The sequence below is a fragment of the Miniopterus schreibersii genome, assembly GCF_964146895.1.
Source record: "Miniopterus schreibersii genome assembly, chromosome: 3".
NCBI classification, from domain to species: Eukaryota; Metazoa; Chordata; class Mammalia; order Chiroptera; family Miniopteridae; genus Miniopterus; species Miniopterus schreibersii.
In genome coordinates, this window is record NC_138103.1 from 77,435,583 (window position 1) to 77,449,980 (window position 14,398).

General features: G+C 55.8%; 1 protein-coding gene across 4 annotated transcripts; it reads left to right on the top strand.

The window, feature by feature from the left end:
* Positions 1-91: 91 nt before the first annotated feature.
* Positions 92-14,347, top strand: SLC6A18 (solute carrier family 6 member 18). 4 transcript variants are annotated; one of them, XM_081132342.1, is made up of 12 exons: positions 92-310; positions 3,282-3,422; positions 3,974-4,111; positions 4,724-4,905; positions 6,080-6,190; positions 7,081-7,193; positions 8,049-8,177; positions 9,537-9,693; positions 10,151-10,355; positions 10,736-10,895; positions 12,245-12,407; positions 13,478-14,347. In XM_081132342.1, the coding sequence occupies exons 1-12, from the start codon at positions 151-153 to the stop codon at positions 13,667-13,669; spliced, it is 1,851 nt and encodes a 616-aa protein (XP_080988468.1). In that variant the 5' UTR covers positions 92-150; the 3' UTR covers positions 13,670-14,347. The 4 variants fall into 4 exon arrangements, with proteins under 4 accessions (XP_080988468.1, XP_080988469.1, XP_080988470.1 ...); XM_081132343.1 differs by having other exon boundaries at positions 12,245-12,311; positions 13,478-13,744; XM_081132344.1 differs by lacking the exon at positions 10,151-10,355 and having other exon boundaries at positions 10,786-10,895; positions 13,478-13,744.
* The last annotated feature ends 51 nt before the right edge of the window (positions 14,348-14,398 follow it).

Below are 14,398 nucleotides of genomic sequence, written 5' to 3' on the forward strand. Positions count from 1 at the left end.
GCGTGCCAGAGCCAGGGCCTGGCCTGAGTTACCAATTAACTGTCTCTACGGTTTTCCTTTAAATAACAAAAATACACCTGAAGGGGAGACTGGTCCTCGCTTCAAGTCCCAGCAGAGATTCCAGAGACTCCAGGGTGCCAGAGACCAGCCATGGCGTGCGCTTCGGGACCAGACCCACTGGGGGACAGCAGCAGGGACGACAGGCCCAAGTGGGACAACAAGCTCCAGTATCTCCTGAGCTGCGTGGGGTTTGCCGTGGGCCTGGGCAACATCTGGAGGTTCCCGTATCTGTGCCAGAGCCATGGGGGAGGTGAGCCTATGCTGGGTTGAATCCTCAAACAGAAGGGGAGATGGTCGCACCTCAGACTGGTTTGTCACTGGTTCCCCTGGGTGGGTGCTGTTCCTCCTGGGAATTAGTGATACACCATGGCCCAGGGAGAATCCTGTCCCTCTGGAGTCCAGTCTGAGGGCATCAGAGTTCTTGGGACCCAGGCAAACCCTCCAAACGCTGCTTCTACTCAGCCTTGCCTTGGGGTTGCCCAAGTGCAGACTCTCCAGGCCTTTACTTCCTGAATCTTTGCGCTCTCAGGCTCCTTGCTCCCTTCAAAAGGGCTCTGGCTTTGAGCATCCCTAAGACAGAGGGTCTCCACAGGAGGCCATGGATCCTATGGGGAAATTCAGGCCCATTTGAGTCTTTTTTAAAAAAATTAATTTGTAGAGAAAGGAGTAGGGGGGGAGAGAGTGAGGAGAGAGAGATTTGTTGTTATGCATCATTGGTTGATTCTTGTGTGTGCCCTGACTGGGGATCAAACCCACAACCTTGGCGTATCGGGACGATGCTCTAATCAACTGAGCTACAGGCCGGGGCAGGTAGAGTCATTTATTGATGGTCAGAGGACATGAACCAAAGCCGTGAGCTGCTTCTTACTCCATGCACTTGTCTGTCTTGGCACAGCTCAGAGAATGTGCATGTCACTTTCCACCCTCAGTGCCGAGGACTTGAGGGCACAGACAGACAGGAACCACCCTTGGCAGCTGTTATGGATCATCTACAGATTTTGTCCCTGGATGTGATGAGCAGAGGACTTCCCAACCTAAGCTCATTCTTCTCAGGTCCCACCCTCTAAGGGCCGTCCTGCCCCAGTGCCATGTCCATTTGCCTTCAAGGCTCCTTCTGCTCCCCTGAGACTTGAGGGCTCCCAGAGAGTCCCTGGCAGTGATCACCTGGCTCTATGAGGTCTCTGGTTGGCAATGTGGGGAGTGTTTCCTTTGGCCAGAGTTGGCCTCTCCTGCCCAGGAAATGAGGGATGAAGGAAAGTCTGTGGGTGGATGAGCTCTCATGCCATGTTTTCTGGTCAGGAGTCACCCTTTCCCTTTTTAAGGGCAAACAGGTGGCTGTGCTGGTGGTGAAAGGTAGGCAGAGGGTAGGGCTGAGTCTCGTCGGGGAAGCAGGGAGGAAGGGCTCTGCGGGGACTTTGTGGCCCAACCTCCTCAGAGCAGAGCAGACAAAAGCACTGCTTGACACGGCTTCCTGGCTATAAGGACAACTCTTCCCCCTCCTCCTCCCTCTTCTTCAAATGTTTTAATTGATTTTTTAGAGAGAGAGGGGGAGAGAGAGAGAGAGAGAGAGAGAAATATCAATGTGAGAGAGACACATCAATTGGTTGCCACCCGCATGCGCCCGGACCAGAGCCAGGGATTGAACCTGCAACCCAGGTATGAGCCCCTGGCACAGTGCAAATGTGCATGACCCTTCAGTGCGTGGGCCAACCACCTAACCACTAAGCCACGCCAGCCAGGGTGGGACGCTTCTTTAACCCCCCCCCCCCCCGGATTATAAGAAGGTTCATGACATGTAGAAAATTTTGAAAATGCGGACAGAGAGAAGAAAACTCTTCTGTCACTGCTGCCCCCAGAGGTGTCAGAACCTTTATGGGGGTTTGGGGCAAGACAGCACCTTGAGCCTTGGGCTCCTGATAATAAGCCTCCCCGAGGCCCTTGGAAAGCTCACAACACCCTGACACAGAGGCAGAAGGCAGCGGTCACTCCCTTGGCCCTCCTGCTACCCTTTGCATCAGGAAAGAGGGAGAAGAGCAGGCTTGACGCAAGGCTGGACATGCTGGTAGTTACTGATGTCTGTAAACGTTTCACCAGCATAACTGGTTACCATGGTCGCTGCTGCTGCTGCCGGGACGGTCCTGGCCGGGAACTAATCTTCCTGAATCCTCGCCACCATAGGCTGTGAGCTGAGGCTGCCTTACCCGGGGGTGGGGGTGGGGCTTGGTCCCCCACCACCAAGAGGGCTGGGAGCAGTCCCTGTCACCATGGGAGCCCATGGGCCTTTGTCCCCATTTTGGAAATACTTCTTTAGGATGTATTTGCAGATATGAAAGCACTTGGTGAAATGTTATGAAATATTTAAGTTTCTTTAACACACACTTCTCCTAAAAACGTCCCCCTGATGTGTGTGAAGGCCCTTTGTGTCTCACTTTGACCACCACTGATTATTTTGAAAATGAAATATGGTGATAAACAGATAATGTGTCACATTTTTTATTTGCACAAGCTCATTACACTGAGGGTGACTATTATTTTCTCTCCCATTCATGATTATTCAGCTTTGTAAACTTACTCTTTAAACATAAGACTTAAGCGGAACTGAGCAGAGCATGTAGAGAATGATAGTGATTCCATCACATAAACACCATTGCTCGCTCTGTGGGGAAGGTCACACCCTCTGCTGGAGACCCCATGCTCCTTCCAACAGCCTGGGGATGTCCACAGGGTCTTGGGGTTCACAGAGCCAGCCTCATCCGCAGGCCTTGCAGGCAGAGGCTGCAGGTCCTGATCGTGCTGGGTACCTGGTTCCGTGGGCTCTGGGAGAGGCCAGGGCCCCAATTATACCGCTCAGCAACCAGGACCAAGCTTTTTGTTCTGCTCCTTCCACTGCATGGCTAGCAAGAGACAGAGAGACAGGTCCCAGCCCAACTCAGGGCGCAGCTGGACAGACGACCTGGGGCATTGACCTTCTCCAGCATTCTGTGTGAATGAGACAGCTCCATGCCCTGGGAGAGCCAGTCACCAGGGGTCACAGGGTCTCAGTAACAACAGAACAGCCCATTTGCTGATGAAACTGCCTCCGAAGCCCTGACTAGTTAGCTGAGGCCAAGTGATTTAAAACAACAGCACTGGGCCTGATGTGCAGTCCATCCCCTCTCAGGGAGGCCCCGGTGTTTGTCCTGCCCATGCGCCATCCTCTGCTGACCACAGCATCTTTGTAGGGGCCTTCCTCATCCCATACTTCATCGCCCTGGCCTTCGAGGGGATCCCACTCTTCCACGTCGAGCTTGCCATCGGCCAGCGCCTGCGCAGAGGCAGCATCGGGGTGTGGAAGGTCATCTCCCCCTACCTGGGCGGAGTCGGTATGCTGCCTTCTGGGGCCCCTGCCCTGCCCACAGCTGCAGGGGACGCCCGGGTGGAGGCTGCAGTACCGTGGGCACTGTGGGCTTGCTTGTCATGCCAGCACGCATTCCTGGCTCGAAACCTGCAGACAAAGGAGGGACCCTGGGTAAAGGTGCAGGGAGACTCAGGCAGCAGTGTCCCTATGGGAGCCACCCCTGGTCATGCTCCAAGGAGGCCTCATTCGGTTCCCCTGAGGAAGGACGTACGTGCAGGGTGTTGTGTGGAGTGAGCTCAGGGTGCAGGAGGAGGCAAAGGGCTAGCCCCACGGAGCAGCTGCAGGCTGCCCCATGTCCTGAGTCCTGCGGTCCTGTGCTTACACTAAGCCAGCATGTCCCAGGAGCTCATGGGCATGGGTGAGGGGGGAGATGAACAGGGGGTCATAAAATGATGCGTCATCAGCCAGGAGATTCAGCCAGATGCAGTTAGCGGTGGGGCAGCAGAAATGGCAGAAGGTGAGTCTATAACAGGGCAGTCTGTAGCAGGGAGGATGGTGACTGTCGTGCTCTCAAAGGGCTGGGCTGCTTCACCGTGTCCTTCCTGATCAGTCTCTACTATAATACCGTCCTGACCTGGGTGCTGTGGTACCTCCTCAACTCCTTCCAGAACCCGCTGCCCTGGAGCACTTGCCCGCTGGACCGCAACCAGACAGGTAATGCCAGGGACCAGGGACGTTCACTCTCTGCCTTCAATCGGAGCCCCACATGGTCGCCCTGAAATAGCACAGTTGAAGTCCGACTCTCTTCACCTCGTGTCTCTGTTCACTGCTGGACCCAGGGGCCCACAGACATAGTTCTGCCTGTGGGCCTTGGAGACATGCCGGTGCCCAGCAGTGAGAGGTTAGCCAGGGGAGTGCTGCTTTGACCAAATTAGGCCTTTAGGTCCAGACTTCAGTCTAGTGCTGGATCTGACTAGATCTCGGCGATGTGGGAAACATTCGTTTTCAACAGTTTGTTCATGAAGTTACATTCACTCTCTTTCCCTTCCCACCTCTGGCTGGTAGGAACTTGTATTTTATCCATTCTGAACAAGGCTGGCCCTGGGTGCCAGGTGGTGAGTCTGGGCCCGGAGGCTCCCTGTGTCTGCCCCATTGGCAGCACTGAACGCCCTGGGCAGAGGAGGGCACTGATCCTCCCCAGTGTGCCCAGCACTCCAGCAGCAGCCCCAGGATGGGCTAGGCACAGACTCATTCCTGGGTGGAGGGTTGCAAATCCCAAATCCCGCCTGAGCCCCTTGGCCAGTCTGTGATGAGACCTGGTTCCAGGGTTCGTGGAGGAGTGCCAGGGCAGCAGCATTGTGAGCTACTTCTGGTACCGGCAGACACTGAACATCGCGGCTGACATCGACCACAGCGGCTCCATCCAGTGGCGGCTGCTGATCTGCTTGGCTGCTTGCTGGGCAATCCTGTACCTGTGTGTCATCAGAGGCATTGAATCCACGGGGAAGGTGAGAGCCTGCGGGGCAGACCCCACTCCCCTGCTCCTCCAGCAGCAGAGGACACCCCCCACCAGTTCCTGTGAGAGTGGGTTTAGAGGCTCTGGGAAGAGGCATGGGGGTAAAGACTATCATGTCTCTGAGGGGAATCAATGCCTCTATCCGTATGCAGTGACTGTCCTTACCCTAGTCACAGTCTTTGTTCTGAAGTTGATTAAGATAGTAACATAGCCACCCAGTCTTCTTTGACCATGCTGACATTGTATGTTTTTTCCATTCTTCTTAAATAATTTTTTTAATGTGTTTTTATTGATTTCAGGGAAAGGAAGGGAGAGAGGGGAGAGAGAGATTTGGAGAGAGAAACACTGATTGGCTGTAAGGGCCCCAATCGGGAATCGAACTCAAAACCTAGGTACCTGCCGCTCTGACCGGGAATGGAACCAGTGACCTTCTGGTGTACGGGAGGACGCTCTAACCAACTGAGCCACCAGCCAGGGCCATATATATCTTTTAAAATCACTGCTTGTAGTCCAAGCACCTGTAGACCCCATCTCCAGAACCTGGTTGTGTGGCTTTTGCACAGACCCACGTGCACACTTAGGTGTTCCTTAGTGGGCAGGTAGATGTTACAGTTATTCTCACAAGAGGGTTTTTACACATGAAAGGACTGGAATTTCTGAGGGAGATCAGAGCAGCCACGAGGTCCAACAGGCCAGCCAGAGATTCCAGACAGCCCTGTTATGAAAGTTCCTAAAGATGCATCCGGTGACCTCCAATGTCAGTCTGTATTTGGGGACTCTGGGAGGCAGTAAGAAAAGAACATCCAATTTAGATTTATTTTGAGTAGATGCCATGTGCGTAGATTCCTGCCCAACCCTGACTAGGTGCCATGTGGGAGAGGGTGGGAGACCCCACCACCTGGATGTCAGTGCCCACCTCAGAGGACTCGGGGCACAAACACCTACGTGAGCCCACTTGTGACCAGCACAGTGAGCTCCAAACCCTCCGAGCTTAACCGGAGCCCCCCCGCCCCACTGCCACAGTGCCCTCAGCCCTGACCTGACTGGAATCCCAGATGAATGACCTGACGCTGGCCACCGAGGCGTTTCCAGCATGCTTACCTCTCTAAAGATTTTAATGTGGAGCAGATACCATTGAAAAGTCTCATAATCTGGTCTTTTTTAAGGCAATTTACTTCACAGCCTTGTTCCCCTACCTGGTCCTGACCGTCTTCCTTATCAGAGGGCTCACCCTGCCCGGGGCGGCCGAAGGGTTAATCTACCTGTTCACTCCCAACGTAAGTGGACCTCACATGCAAGTCCAGGCACCAGGAGACAAACTAGTAGGGTCACAGTCAGGCTCAGCTCAGCTCATCCCACTCCCTGGCCATGCAGGAGGAAGAGGGGGGAGTGTTGGCCTCAAGGAGGTGGTCAGGGTGGAAGCGAAGGGAGTAGGAGGACGACACGGTTTGGGACACTCAGACTTTGATGCTTGCCAGATGTTGGGGACCAGGGTTCAGGGGGGAGGCTGGCTGTGGACCGGGTGTCCTATCCCTAGTGCCCTGGACCTCACATTTCTGAGAGCCTCGTCTAGCTGCATGGCCCCACCAGGCGAAGAGCCACTGGACCACAAGAGCCCACAGCCCTTCTAACCCACTCCATACTCTCCAGATCCTAGCATCTCCTGGGAGATTCTGGGGACTGCATGGCACACCCCAGGCTCCCCAGGCAGTGCCTTTGTGTGGAAGTGTGTTTGCCAAGCCTGCCCTCTAGTTCCTCCTCCCAGCAGCAGAAACACCAGGCACTGAGTGCAGGTGGGCCCTACCCTGGGCAACTTCAAGTCACTCAAATCCACCAGGTCTGAGGGGGCAGATAAACACACCCAGGTTCAAGTTGCCCAGACCAATTTCCCAGCCCTGAGAGGTCTACAGCTAAGTTCTCAGTACTCACATGCCCCACGTGGATGGGAGCTGTGGGTTAGTTGACACGTCGCAAGATGGGAAGCTGAGTTTGCAAACTGCCCTTCCAAGCACGCTTCCTCAGGCATGGTCAACTGCCCGTGGGGCCTGAGCAGGTGACACCACTCATGACCACTGCCCCAGAGAAAGCCCGGGGAATATTCCAGGGCAGTAGGCGCTGGGGCTGGTGTGGTTTGTCTGTGGTATAAGGTTCTCCCATTTCCCTGCAGATGCAGACTCTCCAGAGCCCCCGGGTGTGGCTGGATGCAGCCACCCAGATATTCTTCTCTCTGTCTTTGGGCTTTGGAGGACACATTGCGTTAGCAAGTTACAACCCACCCAGGTAAGGTGGGGCTCAGGGTGGGTTCCTTCTAGTCGAGGTGCCGGGCCTGCCCCCATGTTCACATGGCATGTCTTTATGGGACTTCCTGCCTGGGACAGAGGGCAACCTAATATGAACTTGGGCTGAGACCAGATTCTGGGGATTCCAGCAATTACTGAGTCATCTCCTGAGGGCTGGAGGTCAGGCCTCCACAGCAGCCTCCTGCACGTTCCAGGGCCACTCCTGGAACAGAGCCCAGATAACTGAGCCCGGGAGCAAGGCCATAACTGGGGCGGATACCAATCAACATGAACCACATGTGTGGCGCATGAGGGCGTGGAGCAGAAATGCCACGTGTGTCACCTCTGTAATCAACTAAAGGAGACTCAGGGCACCACTCTGCAAGGAGCCGCAATCACCATTTATGAGAACTGGTACCCTCATAACCACCACGGCATTGTAACCTATACAGTGAGAGGTCCTGTGACACCTGTAAACCTCATTCCTTATGGTGCCAGTATTTCTACCCCTCAAAATGGGCAGAGACAGGAGGCGGAGGGAGAGAAGGCCAGCTGGGCCCTGGGCTGTGTTGGCAAGTTACTCTCTCACCTCTCACCCTCAGTAGCTCATGTGCAGTTAACCCACCTCTGCAGCCTGGAGCTGGAATCAACAGGAGGGGCTGGTGAGGAGGGGGTGGGCGGGGAGGTGCCAAGGCTGCCTGAGACCACCAGGAACAGCACAGTGTTTCTGGGTCATGCACAAGTGGCCCCAGGTACAGAGTGGGGGGTGTCCAGATGGGGGTGCTGAGGCAGCAGGCCCTCCAAGTTTCCTCCCTGAGGGCCCTAACCATAGCAATGTACCACTACGTCTGCTCAGGAACAACTGTGAGAAGGACGCAGTTATCATCGCCCTGGTCAACAGCATGACCTCCCTCTATGCCTCCATTGCTGTCTTCTCTGTCCTGGGGTTCAAGGCGGCCAATGACTATGGACACTGCTTGGACAGGTGAGCACAGTGTCCTGGGGCTACCAGATGGGGCCTACTGCACTGAGGGCCCCACTCAATGACCTTCTATTTCGTTAGGGCAGGAGGGCAGAGAGTGTCCCCCAAAGGGTGCATTCACCTGGAACCTAGAACCTGACCTGATTTGAAAATAGGGTTTTGCAGATAGTGCTGGTCAAGATGAGTTCATATTGAATAGAGGGCCCCAAATTCATGAGAGTGTCCTTATATGAGACAGAAAGTGATACACAGACACACAGGGAGAGGCCATATGATGACAGAGGCAGAGGCTGGAGTGACACGGCCACAAGCCTGGGAAGCCCTAGCACACCAGGAGCTGGAAAGGCAGAAAGGACCCCTTTGATAGCCCCCAGGAGGTGATCCGGCCATGTCCACAGTGCTGTCGTGACACCTGTTCTAATGTGCCGAGTCGAGCCCGCAGAGGGAGGAAGAGGACTGGGGTTGCTCCCAGGATGAGGTGGAATGTTCAGGAGGGACAGTGGGCCTGTGTCCTGGTGAGCAGAGTAATTCCTACTTGGCTCTTCTAGCCGCTTGCACTGAGAGGCACAGAGATGCCTGGTGAACACAAATTGTTGATCCATTAACTGTGCTAGAAGTCAGCCCGACCAGCTTCCTGGGTGGCGTGTCCTGATCTCACTGCTTTTAGGGATAGCATGTCTGCATCATACTTGGGGGACATTTTAAATGGCAAAATCACCACCAAAAGGCACAAAAATTGTAAAAAACATGGCTCTAACTGGGCTGTAAGAAAGACATTGTCCACAGTAGAGATGAAACAAGAAGGCAGTGAGTGGCCTGGCCGTTCTCGGTGGGATGTGCCACTTTGGACATGTCCTCAAATAACTGCAGAAGGGCCACGGGTGTTGATTTTGAGGTTACAAATAACTTTAGCAAGTAGACAAACTTGCAAATACAGAAACATCTGCGATATTAGTTTGAGTCGGGAACCCTGGAGATGGAGTGAAGGTCTGACAGGCTGGAGGAGCAGAGCTTGGGCCCACCCTTCCTGGAGTCTTTGGGGACCGTTGTGCCCAGTGTCGATTGGGGACCCACAGGTCAAGGAGACAAGGGAGCTGCCACCACCCAGGCTCAGTTGTACCTTACAGGGGAGTGCCCTTCAGGTCTGGGGCTGAGAATAATCTTCCCACAGTGCACATCAAGTAAATAAGCACCCTGTCTGCCCCCCGTGCCTGCTCCCCCAGGTATCCTTGAGACCTTGCCAGTCCCCAAGGGACGGACCCCCGCTGGTATCACTGTGGTCCTTTCTGGGCATTTCTGGCAGTGTTTGCCGTGGGAGCCAGGTGCCCGCCTTGCGCTTCCTCGGCCTCTCTGTCCCTGCAGGAACATCCTCAGCCTCACCAACGAGTTTGATTTCCCTGACCAGAGCATCTCCAGGGACGACTATGCTGCTGTCCTCACACACCTGAATGCCACCCAGCCCAAGAGGGTGGCTGGGCTGCACCTGGAGTCCTGCCATCTGCAAGACTTTCTGGATAAGGTACTGAGGGGGCTGGGCCTTGCTGTAGACAACTGACCAGGGCAGAGGTTGCCACTGGCTGTGGCGGAAGCTGAGCAGCTGCACACAGGGCCAGCTGACCCTCGGGGACCAGTGCAGTAGGCTGGGATGGGCAGTCGGGAGGCAGGTCCTCAGGGAAGCCATCTGGTGGGTGCCTGAGCCCAAGGGCCAGGGGTCCCACATCACGCGTCTCCTGCGGGGTGTTAAAGGTAAGAAGTTTTCTTTCACTCAGAGATGCACCTGTGTCGTCCCTGCACAGCCCCGATAGAGCAGGACCACCACCTTGGCCCCAGTGCCAGGAGGGGTGTTGGTGCACACATGTCTCACAGCGCAGGACATGCTGGTGCGTGTGTCCGAGTAAGAGGGGTGTCAGTGTGTGTGTCACAGCTTGGGAGCCCTGTGCACGTGTGTCCCTGTGTGGGCTGTGGGTGTCTTGCAGAGCGCCTCGGGCACGGGCCTGGCCTTCATTGTCTTCACGGAGGCCATCCTGCACATGCCGGGAGCACCCGTGTGGGCCGTGTTCTTCTTTTCAATGCTGTTCACGTTGGGGCTATCATCCATGTTCGGGAACATGGAGGGTGTCGTCACACCACTCCTAGATATGGGGGTCCTGCCAAGATGGGTCCCCAAGGAGGTGCTGACTGGTGAGTGTCCTTGCTGTCCTCCTGCCTCCCAGCTCTCGTTCCACTCCTACATGCTGTCCAGACACCCTCCTCCATGAGGGCTCAAGGGCTGTGTCACAGTCCCCGTGGAGGGCTCAGTCAGCCTTGTCACTTCTTAGGGCTGGTCCCAGTGGCCCTGTGCTGACTCGATCCCCCATGGGCCATAATGGGAGAGCGGAGGGTCAGCGGGACAGGGACAGGGATCGCTCTCACACTGCCCACTGAGGGCAATCCCAGCGTCCTCCTGTCCTCTGGGCACAGCTCAGGAATTGGTGGGGACAAGCAGACAGGAGAGAAGGAGCAAGGAACTGGGTGGGCAGCAGCCAGGGCGACTTGCCCACACGTGAGTGTCCGCCCTGCAGGGGCAGTCTGCCTGGTCTGCTTCCTCACGGCAACGTGCTTCACGCTGCAGTCTGGGAACTACTGGCTTGAGATTTTCGACAACTACGCTGCCTCCCTAAACCTGATCATCTTCGCCTTCTTCGAGGTGGTCGGCATCATCTACGTTTACGGGATAGAACAGTGAGTTCCGCTTCCCTCGGCATCCGCTGGGGCTGGGGTCCTGGCCCTCTGTCCCAGCATCCCTCGTATACAATTCTGGGCATTGTGGCAGCCAGCCTCCAGGGCAGCTACAGGGATGGGACAGAGTCATCTGAGGCCCCTCCCAAAACATACCCAAGGGTGGCTCCCAGGGTCCACAGAAGCCCCCACAGGACCAGCCCACCTGGCTGTGCCAGCCTCCCAGCCTGTGGGGAGACAAGTAACAAAATGGCTAGTCTCCAGCCACATGGGGAAGGCTCCTCAAGTACAAGGATAGGTAGACACTAGGGCAGTGGGAGGTCTGCACTGCCTGGATGCCCTCTTGGAGGCTTCCAAGAAGGCTCAGCACTGGTCCTGCCCATCCCCACCTGGCTCAGGCTTGCTACACACTTGTCACTCACACCTGCATTCACACCTGTTACTTATACCTGTCACACACACACTCAGACCTGCACTCACCTGAGTGGCCCTAGAGGTTGGTGCTCTCTGTCCTTGGTTCCAAGGCATATTGGAAGTCACCAAATCCAAGGCATTCACCCCCTGGGCCAGCATGCTTGCCCCAAGTTGAGACACTGCCCACCTGGAGAGATGGAAGTGAGAAGCAGCTGTCTGGGGGGGCCTGACCTGGTAATGTGGGACAAAGAGTGAGCCCTGGACTTCAACCAGCTGTGTGGTCTCAGGAGACACTCAGGAACCACCTGGAGTGGAGCTGGGGTGGAGGAAGCAAGCAGAGGAAGGGCCACAATGTGGGTATTGCCTTTCCAATGGCTCCTAGATGCAGCTGCTGCACATTCTGGGTCAACTCTGTCCTAGCCCCTGAGGCCAGGGTGGCTCTCAGGTGGCTTCTCCACCCTGGGCACTGAGAGCGACAGGTCAGGCACTAGCTTCCTTCTCACAGCTGGGCTAGCAGGGGCTTTGCTGCTGCTCACCCAGCCGTTGAGCCTCCCAGGGGAGAAACCCACAGTTCCTGTCCAGAGGCACCTCACCAGGGGCCAGGCTGGGTGCTGGGCTGACCTCCTCCTTGCTGTCCAGCTCAGGACAGGAGCCCCTGAAGCACTCCCTGCCCAGCCTCTTCCTCAGCAGAACTGATCTGCTCTCTCGGGACTTTTCCACATATCTAAGGGAGGTTGAGTCCTCATGGGGATCTGAGAGGGCTGCCCGTAGGTGGCTGCTCAGGCAGGCATGAGGGCAAAGGATAAAGTAGAGGTGGGAGGGGATAGCCCCCACAGTTCCCATCTTGGTGGCAATGGATGAAGCTGCTGGTTGAGTTTGTGGACTCGCAGACATGGGGACAGCTGGGAGAACCTAAGCCCAATGTCTCTCTCTGGCAGGTTCTGTGACGACATAGAATGGATGACCGGGAGGCGGCCTGGCCTCTACTGGCGGGTAACCTGGAAGGTCGTCAGCCCCTTGCTGCTGTTGACTATCTTCGTGGCTTACATTTTCTTCCTGGCCCGGACAACGCTGAGCTATAGGGCCTGGGACCCCCAATACGTAGGTCCTTCTGATGGGGACCCAGGGGTCCTGGGATCTATCTCGGGCCTGGCCTGGCCTGGCTCTGGTGCCATCCAGGGCCCAGATTACATTCATGGTGGACATGTGTACCCTAAAGGACATTTGTACCCATGCGGGCTGCCTTTTCTATGTGACCCAAGGTCATGGGACCTCTAGAGTACCCTGGAGCATCAGAGGTGACTCTGGCAGCCCAGACAACCTTGGCCAATGGCAGAAGGACTGGAGCAGTTTCCAGACTCTGGTGACATCACAGGTCCCTGTAGCCCCACACACAGAGGTGTGGCCTCCAGCCACACTTCCCAAGCGCTGTGTGGACAGGCACCACACACTGCCTGCTCCTGGTCTGAGATGGGAGAAGATAAAATGCAAGTGGCATGTGTCATTGAACTGCCACCAAGCTGAGCCATGTGGCCCGACTGACCTGCCACCCCGTCTGGTGGTTCTGAACCTCGCTGTGCCCCTTGTGGGGAGGGAGGAAGTAATTCCATTCCAAATTCTCCTTAGAAAGGGGAGCTGCCCAAGACACCAAGGTCAGGAGAAGGAGAAATGGTGCTATGCTTCTCCAGGAATTTTCGTGAATATTATTCTATTAGATTCAAAAGGGCCTGAAGTTGTCACGTTCTCCAATAGAGGGGAGAAAAGGGGACCACAGGGCCTAATGATGCTCAATGGGTCAGGCTGAGGGAACCTTCAGATTGTGGGTCCCCTTGGGGTGGTCAGGGTGGCTCTTTTCAGAACATAGCCCCCTGGGTTCCAGGTCTGTCTCTCAGACTCAGTCTCCACAAGAGACTTGGCCCACGTCCTGTCTTGACTTCAGTCCCCTGTGCCCCCATCGCTGAGGGAGCAGCCCCTGGCCCTGTGCCTTTTCCATTCATCCACCTGGAATAAACCAGCCTGCTGCTTCATTTCAGGAAGAGATGGGGTGAAGCTGCCCACACAAACCACATTCACTTGACTGAGGGTCAGCCTCGCTCTGGCTGGGGTGGTGGTTCAGGGGTAACCCCGTCCCCTTCCTCAGATGCTCACCCTGTGGCCTCGTGTCTCTGCAGGAGCAGTTCCCTTCGAGGCAGGAGAAGTCCTACCCAGGTTGGGTGCAGGCCGTCTGTGGGCTCCTGTCCTTCTTGCCTGCACTATGTGTCCCGGGGGTCGCGCTGGCCCAGCTGCTCGCCTGGCACAGACAGAAGCAGGAGCACGTGCAGCAGGACATGCACCTAAAGCTGCAGGACAACGTGGTCTGCTGAGGGCAGGGAGGGCCCAGCCTGTATGCCCCTCGCTCACAGATCTCCCAACCCCCATTATACTCACCCTGAACCGAGACCTGTGGTTGTTGCTTCCAGACATTCTCACTCCCTCTGACCCTGCTCAGTGCGCAGCCCAGCTTTGACATCACAGTTCATGCTGTTCTTCAAATGGGAGAAAGCCTGGCATCTGGGTCCTGGGGCCCTGCAGCCTGGGGTCTTGCACAGCACCATCTGGGTGGTCATAGGCTTCGCAGGGCAAATCCATGGGTAAAATGGAAAGGGGTCCTGCTGCCAAGCAGGCCAGCAGAGAGGTCTCTGAGGAAGCCACATCCACACCCTTTGCAGTGGGGTCTTGCACCACAGTTGTGGGAATTGCAGGGCTGATCTCTAAGAAGAAGTGAATGAGCCCTTGGCCCACAGCAACCCTTGTACCTAGAACACTCAGATCATGAGGAGGGTCTGTTAAGACCATGTAGGTGAAGGGACACCTCACAGGCAGTAGGAGCACAGGTTTGTCTCAGGTGAGGTGGGAAGCCTGATATGAGAATTGTCCCAGGGAAACCATGGCCATCCCAGGACCCAAAGACGGGTCCTCCTCAAGGGAGTGAGCCTGGCCAGGGACCTGGGGGCTGTCTGGCTTCTCCTGAGGTTTTATCAGAAACACTGCCTTTTGTTCTTTTAAAACTTTCTCAAAGACTTAAATGTGTGCCAAGAAGGTATGACAAGGCC

Excerpts from the sequence above, each read along its gene's own strand:
- SLC6A18 (XM_081132342.1), top strand. The coding sequence starts at position 151 with ATGGCGTGCGCTTCGGGACCAGACCCACTGGGGGACAGCAGCAGGGAC. Across the intron at positions 311-3,281 it reads GTGCCAGAGCCATGGGGGAG|GGGCCTTCCTCATCCCATAC; the intron begins GTGAGCCTATGC and ends GCATCTTTGTAG. Across the intron at positions 6,191-7,080 it reads TCTACCTGTTCACTCCCAAC|ATGCAGACTCTCCAGAGCCC; the intron begins GTAAGTGGACCT and ends ATTTCCCTGCAG.